Source organism: Daktulosphaira vitifoliae, unplaced genomic scaffold (assembly GCF_025091365.1).
Source record: "Daktulosphaira vitifoliae isolate Bord-2020 unplaced genomic scaffold, ASM2509136v1 Scaffold_2, whole genome shotgun sequence".
Classification (NCBI taxonomy): Eukaryota; Metazoa; Arthropoda; class Insecta; order Hemiptera; family Phylloxeridae; genus Daktulosphaira; species Daktulosphaira vitifoliae.
Genome location: NW_026099573.1, coordinates 17885489 through 17898934, shown reverse-complemented (window position 1 = coordinate 17898934; position 13446 = coordinate 17885489). Strand labels below are relative to the sequence as shown.

The window sequence follows — 13446 nt, the reverse complement described above, 5'->3', positions numbered from 1 at the left end:
GGATTAGTGAGTTATATCGATGTAGATGAGGTAGACTTAAGTTACTAAGTGTAGGTAGCCATGCTGTGGAAGTAGATTTAATCGACACGATTAATTCTCATATCAGAGTTGAGTTCTACTTTATTTGTGTAGGCACTTTGTAGCCATACTGGTGAGCAATACTCAACAAACGATAGTGTGAGTGCTATTGTTGATAGCGGTTTTTCAAATCCATTCTCAATTCGGGTTGTTCATGCAAAAAACTGATCACAGCAAACTCTTTTGCTCTAAAACCCGCTGTTCTTTAGGGTTGATAGATTTTATTGTGTCTGAACTGCGATTTTAGATAAGGCGTACAAGGAGCTTATAACCGACACTGAGCCGAACAATTGGTCGATAGCTTTGTACTTCATTGCTAGGTTTGCCTAGTTTAAGTATAGCTAAAATTTTAGTTTTCTTGAAATATATTGGGAGTTTGTTGCTGTCTATGATGTCTGAGTAGAATTTTGGGAGACATAATCTTTAAGACCACTATGTTTCATAAATTCTTTTCCAGAATTACAGTTGTTATCTAATATCAGTAAAATTCCTCGCAAAGATAGATCTTGGTTCAGCATTGCGCTTGTTTTCCTGTACTTCAACTTTAACTTTTGTTCTATACTTGTTATCTATTTTTGTTCTGAAAAGTTCGATTATTGGGTTAGCAAATGAATTTGGCTTAATTTCGATCTTACACTTTTCCAGTTTGCTTTGGGATTGATTCCCGAGTACGTTTTACACTTTTCTGCTAGAAAGTAGATTTCTTTTAGGATAATTAGAGAAGTTTTAATGTGAGCTATTGATTAGAAGATTGAATATAATGCCTAGAAGTCCTAATGATTTTAATCCCAAAAAAAATTGATGTGGACGTTTTAAAATCAAGTTTTCTCTCAAAGTATGAAACCTAGAAAATTATAGTCGATAGCTTATTAAAAAGTGCTTGCCTAGTAGATGTAAAATTAAAAAAGTAATTAATTTTTAGTCAGACATTTCATTAGCACACATTTTCCAAAATTGCGAGACCAATTTTGTTGTATAGTCTTATTAAAACTGTCTTGACTAGTAGGAGTGCAGTGAAATTTCAGAACTCTTTTATGGTTTATTCACCAGAAATCTGCAAAGTTTAATATCATGATAAATTTACATTAACTACAATTTCACCTAATGTTTCAAACTAACAGAATTAATTTAAATATAGTTAAATAATTTCGCTCATTTCTCATTATGAAGTGGAGTGCTATGTAATAATAAAATTTTATTTTAATTTTCTATTTTTGGTTTGCTTAACATTACCAATTAAACTTATCTTTAATGAAAATAAATATTACACATTAACTCCTTTGTATTTAAATTACTATTAAAAAGTAAAACACAAAAGTTTAAACAATTAAATCATTCATTATAATATTTGTAGGTTTTATATGAGAAAATAAATCATTTTTTATTATTACAAATAACAATTATATTATTTGTCAATAAATTTATAAAAAAAATTTAATTCTATAAAAGTTAAACATAAAATTGTTAAAAAAAAAAAAAAAAAAAAAATTTCAATGTCTGTATGATGATCTTGACATGGCAAGAATTTATATTTTGTCTTCAACCACAAATTATTTATGCTTTTTTACAATGTTTATTGATGCGTAATACATTATACAATTTATACATTGTATAAGACTTATAACTATTCCGTTTCATCACTGCTATAATCATCAGAATCTAAGTTACTTTCTGAACTTGAAATTTGCAATTTTTCCAGCTTGGCTTCTATACTATGATCATTATTTTTTAAAGTTTCTTCTATTATTTTCTTATCTTCTAGTACACTCAGAGCTGCCATTTCCAACAAATCCAAATCAAGTTCTAAATATTGTTTAAAAATATTTTGTTCATCAAATAATTTGGTAATGTATTTAAAGTGTTTGCTATTTAACTGTTGAATCCATATACAATAATCTTTAATGTATAATTGATTTAAAATATATCTAGGTTCATCAGAATTAAACATTTTGTAAATATTTAATAAGCATTTCAGTAAGCATACATAACCATTTTCAAAAACTTTTTGAACATCTGTTAAAACTAAATTACTCAATTCCCAATTTCTATATAAAGGATAACATAAACTACGTCTCAAACAAGAAATAATTGTTTCATTAAATGTATCAAAACTTCTGAACCATGACAGAGTTGATGATAATTTATTGATTAACCAGCTTGACTCACAACTTTCTTCACCCATGAACACACGACAATTGTAACAGTATGCATAAATAATATCAACTAAGGATAAAATAGCTGATTTTTTATCTTCTTGATTAAGTAAATACTCTTTATTGCCAAATTGTGTAAGTATACTTTTTTCAGATTCAGCCAAAGTTAAAAGATTTTCTAGCCAAAATGGTTGAAAATTCATGATTTCTTTTAATTCATCAGGTTCTGTCATTAAATCAGCTAAATAATGATCTTCAGAAAAATCAGATAATTCTTTTTTAAACTGCAATGACTTTCTATTTTTGAAACTTACTTCATCAGGGTTTTTTAATTCAATGATTTCAAAAAATTCATCATTAAAATATCTAAATGCATTTTCTGTTTGATTTGCAAATCCATACTTCATACTACTATTGTTATCGTCAGACAGAGGTTTTTGAAAAAAATCACAATTTATATCATCATCCGTTTCATTATTAGAACATTCTCCTATTATTTCAATAGATGTACCAGTTGTTAATTTTTTTTTTGGAATAAGAAATTTGTTGATAAGATTTAAATCTGGAAAAATTTTTCCAGGATTTACTTTACTTAATTTAAAAGTAAAAGTATAAGAATCCCAATCATAAGAACCTGTTGAAGAATCATTTTCAACAATTTCTCCAGGTAAATGTAGACGTAAATAGTAAGGTGAAGAATAAAATATAAATTGATCTTCATTGATGTCTGTTTCAGTATTGGCTACATTAGCAAATCTAGCTTTAATTTTAACTATCAAATGATCATATGTTTGGCTTAATTCAAAATTGGGTGTTATCATTTTGAAACTAAAAAAAAAATATATATTAAAAATTTGTTTTATTTTTCAATCATATAAAGACAAGAAATTCTATGAAAATGATTATAGGAAATTGGTTAAGAAATTTGCTAATGCAAACTTTCTATAAGATAAATTTTACATCAGCTAAAAATAATATTGAATTTACAACTACAAAAATGTTAGCTAACAAGATTTTGTTTAGAGGTATATTCACATGTTCATACCTTTTATTGGCTTGTGGATAATTGCTACAATTAAAAATGTTGATTAATTAAGTAGTCAATAATTATGGACATATTTAGAGGTTTAACTTTAAGTATATTTAAATATGATAAACTGAATATTCATAACGAATTTACTAAAACAGAAAATAAATACGATATTTATAACCAAATCAATAAACTGAACATTACATTGATAAGGAAAAAAGTTCTTTCGATAAATTTTTTGCTGTAGATGGGTACTTAGAGTGCTTGTTTATAAAAACATTTTGTATTACAATATACATATAAAATAATTTAATAAAATAGTTTAATCTATATTCTTGTTATAAAGTTTAATTCAATTTGTAAAATACACACCTTTATACCTAATTTTATGGTATAATTATAAGACGAAGAAAAATGTCAATTGAAATATTTTTCACTTATTAATTAATTGATCTATTTAACATTAAACATTACATTAACATAAAAAAAATTACAAATGTAGAAATATGATTATCAATTTCTATAAAAATCTGATAAAGAGCACACATTATCATAGAACCACAGACTATATGAAAACAGATAGTTCACTTGGCCCGATAACAAAACGGTTTTTTGATTGGAGAAGTGAAATCAGTGCAACCATATATATGAGCGCAAAAATTCTTTTAATTTATTTCATTATTAAATCTGCTGTAGCATAAATATTATGAAATTCCGTATATAAACATAATTATTGACATAAATTATTTTAATACATCATTAAATTAAGGTATTAAACCCATAATCCCTTATTTATGACTCAAAATTGCTAAATTAGTCATGAAAATTAAATAATTATCAGTTTTTATAATGTAAATTATTAACTACTTAAATTTGACTTGAGCAGTAACAATTGTTATTGTTAATGTTGTCAATGATCACATGTATCTTATTTCGTGTTATATTTGGTGCTTTCTTTCAAAATATCTCACTACCTCACCAGTATGCGATGCTCAGTAAAGTTTTGTCCAAGTACATATTCCTTCAAGGATAAAAGCTTTTTTTCTTATCCTAAAGAAAACGATCGTTTGAAACTATGGATGAATAATTGTCAAACTAATCATTTGGCAGAGACTTTATCCAAAAAAAAATAATCTAGTAGTTTGCGCGGATCATTTTGACGATAAAATGTTTTTGAAAAAGACTACAAAAAATCGGCTGGTCATGATGCAGTACCTACAATATTTAGTGGTCAGTATTTTTTATCTTCGATGCAAAGCTGAGAAGGTATTAATTTTACTATGATGTGTGTTTCTTTAATTTATTTATTTTTTGTGTGTCTGTTACCTTGTTTTTTTCAGCTCTCACCGAACCGATTTCTTTCAATGATACGTCATAATATCACAAATCGTATCTAGTCGAAGACGTTACCCTCAAAAATTGAAAAATTTTCCTTCATTCCTCATAAGTGAGAGATATCTCCAAAATAATTACAATTTTAAAAATCAGTAATTTTTGACATTTTTTTCTTAACACTACCATAACTTTTTCAAAAATGAAAATTTTATATAGATATTTGATGTCTTTACCTATCATTTGGTATATTTTTTTTATAAATTTAACCCTTTACCAGCCCACAGTGGGGAATTCAAAATGACAACTTTTTCACAAAAAATTAACTTTTTCAACTTAACTTTTGAAAGTGTTCCGGAAATACTGACGCTTATATATATATATTAAATTAAAGCTAATGTAATATACTTTATTTTGGGAAAAAAAAATTTCGGACTTTATTTTGTCTTCACGGTGAAAATGGCTACAATTTGGCCAAAAATGGCTAACAATAATAATAATAATAAAAATATAAAATTTATTATATAATTTATATTATTATTTATTATATCTAAAATAATTCAAATTTTAAAAAAATATAATACTATTAACAGTTTTACCAAAAATTACAGCTTCATATATTATAGGTAAAACTAACTAAACGTTGACAAAAAATTTATGAAATAATAAACTACACAAAATGTCAACTTTTATACAAATTAAACACAATATTCATAATGTCAGACAATATTAAAAAAAAAAAAACATTTTTATTAAGACTAAACGTTATTTAAACAAAATAAGTATGCGAACAGTTATAATTAATTATCGTTCAAGTATTTAAAATGCAATAGTGTCACTAATTCCAATATCATTGATAATTTTTGTAACTGATAGAGGAATTGTACAATATTATTGTAAAATATTTGCGCAATAATATGAAATTGTACAACAGTCTCTACTGCTTTGTCTTCTGCCCAATCAGAGAGCTTGATTTTTTTTTCTATTGTTCTCGGCTAAGTGAACTATCTGTTTTCATATAGTCTGTGATAGAACCATATAGATGTATATGGCCGTGCACAGACAATTGTTCTGTGATACTATGTAACAGTATTTGTGTGAATATTCGGTTTTCAATACTATTCATAAAATGATTAAAGTTACTAATAGTAATAGTAATATACTTAACTAACAATTATAAACATATATTCATTTTTTTAAATTTAGGATACTATTTATTTAAATACTGTTTATTTTTTCATTTATATTAAACATTTAAATATACTTAACATAAAATTACCCCAGCAATAGTTTTTTGGGATCATTTCAGAACATAAAAATCTAAATAAAATTCTAATAAAACTTAAAATAAGGATGAAAAATCTATTAGACTTTTATCTATTAGACAATTTAATTGAACATAAATAATATGTGACTATAGTTACTTCGAGATATTTTACATATTACTTCATATTATTTGACATTCAGGTATCAACCATTTAACGAATCATAAAATAAAGCGTGGCACTCAGTTTATAATGATTTTATGCTTATGACAAAAATTTAATAATTTAAGCTTTTTCCTAAGATGATATGTATAATTAGGCAATTAATTTTAATAGAAAATGTAACTGAAAAAATTGATCTTCAATTCAACGTGTTCAAGAATTTTTATTTTTGTTGTATTTATTTTTTTTAATGTTATTAAAAGAACTGTAATACGCTACTTCTTAGAAAAAATGTTAGGTCAAAAATTTGTGGTCAAAATGTTAATTTACATATTTTTTTTATATTGTAGTTTAATTAAACATTTTTCTTTATATTTGCTAATTTTATTATTGCAATAAATTTTCAAAAATCTTGTAATAAATTATTCTTGTTTTTTTAGCTTTGATGCAAAGCTGAGAAGTTATTAATTTTATTATGTGTTTTTTTCTTTATTTGTGTCTGTTACCACTTTTTTTCAGCTCTTTCAGAACCGATTTCTTTCAACGAACGTCAAAAGATCACAAATCGTAACTAGTTAAAGACATTACCCTCAAAAATTAAAAAATTTCCCTCGTACCCCGAAACGGGGGGAAATCTCCAAAAAAATTTACAAATTTAAAAATCGTTAATTTTTTAAAAAATTTTTTACTTAGTTACCATAACTTTTTAAAATTGACTAAATCAATATAATTTTTTTTTATAAATGCATGATTTTTTTACCTATCATTTGATATATTTTTTTTATAAATCTGATACTTTACCTGCTCACAGGGAGGATTCAAAACGACAATTTTTTCACAAAAAAATAATTTTTTCAACTTTTGAAAGTGTTCCGGAAATACTGACATTTTTATATATACCTTAAATTAAACCTTATGTAATATACTTTATTATGGAGAACAAATTTTGGACTTTATTTTGTTTTCATGGTGAAAACGGAAATCAAAATTAATAAAAAAAAAAACGGTAGCACAGTGGGGTCGAGGCACAGTATAGACGTGGCATAGATGAGATAAGTATAGATGATATCTGACAGTGATTAAAATCACTATCATAAGAAACGCTTCGATGCAAATCTGTAGATAGTGTTTCATTTAGAGAAATTGGTGGATTATTCCAAAAGGAACATCAACTCTTATTTCTTTAATTATATCCTGATTAGCAGTTCTTTGATTTTAAAATATAATATATGAATAAATACTAACTAATTATAAAAACTAATTATAGTTTTTAAATTCAGTATGAAATTGTGAGGCCAGCTATGATCTATAAAAAGCAACCGTAATATGAAAAAAATGGAATATAAATTTTAGTACTCACATTAAATGTAATGTAACTCGAAAAATGTTTGTTTAAATGAAAAAATATAAGATAATTTTTTTGTTTATAATTGTCTTTTAAACAACTTTTGTACGAAACTTTTTTTTGTAAGTTAAATATTTTTTGAGAAAATTAAAAAAGCTCATATTTTTGAACTTTTGCGAGGCTGTAAAAAAAAGCTCAATTTCAATCAATGAAGACTATTAGTATGTCATTATACATATTTTAATTCAACTATTAATAAAACAAAATTTGGTTGGGAATTTTTTAAGAAATTTTTCCTTTGTTGACTGGCCTAGATGTCAATTTTAAATTTGTAATTGAGCTAAAAGTTATGGTAATATATTCAATTTTTTTTGCTATAAACTTTCATAAATCTTTATCAAAAATTGTTCATAAATTTTAAAGAACCAAAAAAATAGGTTAAAAATGAAAATTTGGATTGATCATTTTTAACATATTAAAAATCAAATCAGTAATAAATTGAAAACAATTCTTTTTTTCTTTTAATTATTTTTATATGTAATTAGTAATAATATAAAAAAAATAAAGAACTGATAGATAAAGTCTAATTGCAGATTTGAAAACAACGCGAAACTTTGATTTAAAAAAGTATATTTTTGTTTCTGATGAAAGTTCCTTGAAGTACAGTGCATTCATTTATAGTAACAAACAGTTTTTATTGAAAATTATTGTATTAAGCCCTTTAAATTTTTATACACGTAAAAATAAAGCAAAATACAACTTCTTTATTATTTTTATAATTTCTCCGTTTAAATTACAATATTAAATTATTGAATATCAATTTCATACTAAATTTAATAATTATAATTAGTATTTATTCATATATTATATTTTAAAATCAAAGAACTACTAATCAGGATATAATTAAAGAAATAAGAGTTGATGTTGCTTTTAGAATAATCCACCAATTGCCTAATTAAAACAAAGAAAAAAAAATTGGTTGAGAATTTTTTCTGCTATTCTCCAAAATTAATCCTTCGTTGACTAGAATGAATCATTAAATAGAAAATTTTATGAGAATTAAAACTATGCTATTTTTAAGACTAATATGCAGTCAGGAAATTTTATAATTACTATTTACAGTATATTTATCAGAAAAACTCATTGTTTTTTGTATTTTTATTGTAATAGAACACCTAAATAGAAATCATAGTAATCATTTCTAAGTAATTTTTAGTATTTAAAAAGATTCTACAATTGAAATATCCAGAACTGAATTAATTTTAATGATTTACTTTAGCTAAAAAAAAAGAAAGTTATAATTTTGAATCCCACTTGTGGGCAGGTAAAGAGTTAGATTTATAAAAAAAACAAATGATAGAAAAGACATGCATCTAAATAAAAAAAATTATACTGATTTGGTCATTTTTGTTAAAGTTATAACAGTTAACAAAGTTATAAGTTTTATACACTGGACTACAAGGAACTTTCATCAGAAACAAAAATATACTATTCAAAATCAACTTTTCGCAATGTTTTCAAATGTGCAATTAGACTTTTTCTATCACTTCTATGTTTTAATATTATTAAAAAATAGTATTTGCATATAAAAAAATTTGTAGATAATATTTAATTTTAACAAATTAATGAATTTTTTGTCACTTATGAATAAATATACTGGACTACAAGAAACATTCATCAGTATCAAAAATATACTTTTTTAAATCAACTTTTCGCGCTGTTTTCAAATCTAAAAATAGACTTTTTCTATCACTTCTAATTTTTGATATTATTACTAACTAGTAAAAAATGAGTATTTACATATAAAAAATTGAGCGTATAATACAATTTGATTATATTTGTAAAAATCAATTGTTAATTCAGGAGAAAAAACAATCATTTTTTTTAGAAATGATTTATATAGCAACATGTTACAAAAAAAAAATTGTAATATGATAGTCTAGTAGTAGCACACACAAATAGACTAAAAAAATTATTAAATTACAAAGTAAAATGATTTAATTTTGTAGTTGATACCTATCATATCAAACTTGATTCGTCAATAAATACTTTGAAACATTAGAAATTAATGATTTTAATTGTTTGTATGGAGGAAATGGAATAACTAACTGTTTAATTGATAAATTAAAATTTTTTTTCAATTTTTGAGGGTAATATCTTCAACCTAGATACGAATTGTAGTCATTTGACGTATCGTTGAAAAAAATAAATAAAAAATTTGTTACTTATGAATAAATACACTGGACTACAAGAAACTTTCATCAGAAGCAAAAATTTACTTTTCTAAATCAACTTCTCGCGTTGTTTTCAAATCTGCAATTAGACTTTTTCTATCAGTTATACATTTTTATATTATACTAATTACATATAAAATAATAATTAAAAAAAAAAAAAAATGTTTTCAAATTATTACTGATTTGATTTTTAATATGTTAAAAATATGCAGTCAGGAAATTTTATAATTACTATTTATAGTAAATTTATCAGAGTAACTCAATATTTTTTTGCATTTTTATCGTAATAGATAACTTAAATAGAAATAATAGTAATCATTTCGTAGTATCTTTTGGTGTTTAAGAAGATACTACAATTAAAATATGAACTGAATTAATTTTAATGTTTTACTTTAACTAAAATAACCAATAAATAAATACGAATTGTAGTAATTTGACGTATTGTTGAAAAAAGTAGGTCAAGTTAGAGCAGAGAAAATAAATGATAGTCACAAAAAAATATCTTCTCAGCTTTGCATCGAAGCGAAAACTTAAAATATAGTAAAATAATTTTAATACGAATAAGAAATTTCTTCTTGCAAGGGGCGACTAAAGTGATGGGATCCTTGATCTTTATTGAAGTTATTGAATCTAAATGTGATAAAAATCAAACGAGTTAAAAATTTATACTAACTTAAAAAGAATTAAGAAAAAATGCAAAAAATTCATTGCCATACGCGGGTTGGAACCTCGTACCCCAAGCGTGTAAAACATAAATTTTACCAACTCGGCAACCGTACGTTGCTTCCGGCGGTTGAAAAATTGGCTATTTAAGCTAGTTCAAATTTCAAAGTTATTTTTCTCGACTTAAAAGAAACAAACATATTTAAATAAGTTTAACTATCTATACTATATCAATTTTAATTTATATAATATTTATGAAAATCTGTACTCCCCTTGTCAGGTATTTTAAAATAAAATAAAATACAAAACCCAGAATTTTAACACAAAAATAGCATATTTTTGCATACGGTAGTCATTTTTACCATGAAGACAAATCCAGAGGTCAAATTTTTTTTTTTCACATTAAAGTATATTACATAAGCTTTAATTTAAGATATATTTAAAAGTGTCAGTATTTCCGGAATACTTTCAAAAATTAAATTGAAAATATCGTAGTAACAATACGCATGTTTAAAGTTTTGACCCCCCTTGTTAAAGGGGTATGATCCGATTTACAAAAAAAGCGTGCCAGATGAAAGGGGTATATCAATATTTATTATAAAAAAATAATAATATAGATCCATACATTTTTCCAAAAGTTATATAAAATATAAATTAAATAATATAACATATAAAATCGAGATTTTTTTCACGGAAATCGTACGTTTTTCTTTAACTTTGATGTCCGTTTTCACCACGAAGACAAGTCCAGAGGTCAAATTTTTTTTTTTCAAATTAAAGTATATTACATAAGCTTTAATTTAAGATATATATAAAAGTGTCAGTCTCTCCGGAACATTTTCAAAAGTTATGTTGAAAAAGTTGGCATTTTGAATCCCCTTCTGTGGACAGGGAAAGGGTCAAATTTATAAAAAAAATATATAAAATGATAGGTAAATATCTAAGGTATCTATAAAAAAAAAAAGTTAATTTTTTGTAAAAAAGCTACCATTTTGAAACCCTTCCTGTGGGCTGTTAAAGGGTCAAATGTTCACAAAAATATATAAAATGATAGGTAATTATCTAAGGTATCTATAAAAAAAAAAATTATATTGATTCGATCATTTTTAAAAAAGTTATGGCAATTTTAAGTAAAAAAAATTGAAAAAATATCGAAAATTAGCGATTTTTAAATTTGTAATTTTTTGGGGGATTTCCCCCGTTTACGGGGAACGAGGGAATTTTTTTCAATTTTTGAGGGTAATGTCTTCGACTAGATACGATTTGTGATCTTTTGACATATTGTTCATCAAAATCGGTCCAGCGAGAGCTGAGATTGAGCGTTCACAGACACAAAAAAAAAAAATAATAAAAAAATAAAAAAACACATCATAGTAAAATTAATACCTTCTCAGCTTCGCATCGAAGCTAAAATTGAAAAAACCCAGCACAGGGGGGCCACAGTGGTGCCGTGGTATAGTTGGATCAAGTATAATGATATCTGACAGTGATTAAAATCACTATCAAAATAAAACCCTTTGATGTGTTGTAACTCAAAAAAAGAGACGAAGGAATTAAATAAAATAATTAATTTAAAAGAACAAGAATAATATAAAATATATAATATTATGTATAGATGCGTTGCTTGACCAGATATTGAAATAATTGAGACTCTTATGGTCTTAAGCTTAATTCCTTATTATTATTATTTTTTGAGTTACTTTTTAAATCGGGATCAGTGTTCCGAGGGTTTTATTTTTTTTTTACTAATACAATTTCAAAGAAAAAGGAATATTACTATTCATATGTATATGTAAATTTTAATTTACTAAAAATCCAGAGCAATCGCCAACCGTAAAACAACAGCTGAAACGAAATCTGCTCTATATAGATTTAGTTTTACCAAAAGTACTTATTTACTTTATTATTTATATTACAATTTTATGTTTAGCATTTTTGCTTACCTTTGAATAAGTATTCTTTTTTTTCTTTTTTAAAATGTGTCTTTTCACACTGATGATATTGATGAACTGACATTCAGAGATTCTAAGTGCAAGTGAGTTTTTTATGCCACGTTAATCCGTCTTTTATACTTTTCTTTTAATTCAATTAGGGATTAACATCATTAGTGTTTCCAGATATTTTTATTGACATATAATTTAATTGTGATCAAAGTTTACAATATTTTCCTTAAATACACAATAATATGAGTAATAAGATGATAACATAATTTTTGTCACGTTAATACTATTACTACAACAGATGCAAATCTTTAGATAGTGTTTAATTTTAAAAAAATTGTGTATTATTCCAAAAGCTATATGATCTGCTAGTTTCTTATTAATATCCTGCATAAGATAAAGTATGTCGAATGAAAAAGAGATTATTAAAAAATATTATTTCTCATAAAAAAATTGTGTTGATCCATACACTTTTTAATAAGTTATAGCATTATTAAGTTAAAAATGTAAAAAATAAAATCGAGAATTTTCTCACAAAAATAGCATTCGGTAGCCACTTTCACCATGAAGACAAGTCCAGAGGTCAATTTTTTTTTTTCATAATAAAGTATATTACATTAGCTTTAATTTAAGATATACATAAAAGTANTTCATAATAAAGTATATTACATTAGCTTTAATTTAAGATATATATAAAAGTATCAGACTTCCCGGAACACTTTTAAAAGTTAATTTTTTGTGAAAAAGTTGTCATTTTAATTCCCCCCTATGAGCAGGTAAAGAATCAGATTTATAAAAAAAATATACCAAATGAAAGGTAAAGACATCATACATCCATAAAAAAAAGAATTATATTGATTTGGCGATTTTTAAAAAAGTTATGGTAATTTAAAGTAAAAAAATTTCAAAAATTTCGAAAATTAGCGATTTTTAAATTTGTAATTTTTTTGGAGGTTTCCCCATTTACGGGGAACTAGGGAAATTTTTTTAATTTTTGAGTGTAATATCTTTGACTGGATACAATTTTTGATCTTATGACTTATCATTGAAAGAAATCGGTTCGGTGAGAGCTGAGAAAAAGTGATAACAGACACAAAAAATAAAAATAAATATACACGTCATGGTAAAATTAATACCTTCCTAGCTTCGCATCGATACTAAAATGATATGAGTAGGGTAAAATAGAGAGTTCTAGAACCCCCCCGCCTCACCCCTTCACCTACCCACCTACCGTGGGTGGGCGT

General features: G+C 24.9%; 1 protein-coding gene across 6 annotated transcripts in view; it reads right to left on the bottom strand.

Annotated features, from left to right (window-relative positions):
* Positions 1-1576: 1576 nt before the first annotated feature.
* The window catches only part of LOC126898564 (protein SHQ1 homolog), a 26326-nt gene continuing 14456 nt past the window's right edge, over positions 1577-13446 (bottom strand). For 2 of the 6 annotated variants that reach the window (XR_007702301.1, XR_007702299.1), the window contains exon 7: positions 5684-5711. Coding sequence is in view for 3 of the 6 variants with exons in the window: in XM_050672751.1 (XP_050528708.1) it covers positions 1703-3052 (1350 nt within the window). In the remaining 3 variants the exon portion in view is untranslated. Of the gene's footprint in view, positions 3060-3276; positions 3299-3633; positions 4021-5683; positions 5712-13446 lie in introns of those variants that run through there. The other 4 variants (XM_050672751.1, XM_050672753.1, XM_050672752.1 and 1 more) reach the window with 4 other exon arrangements.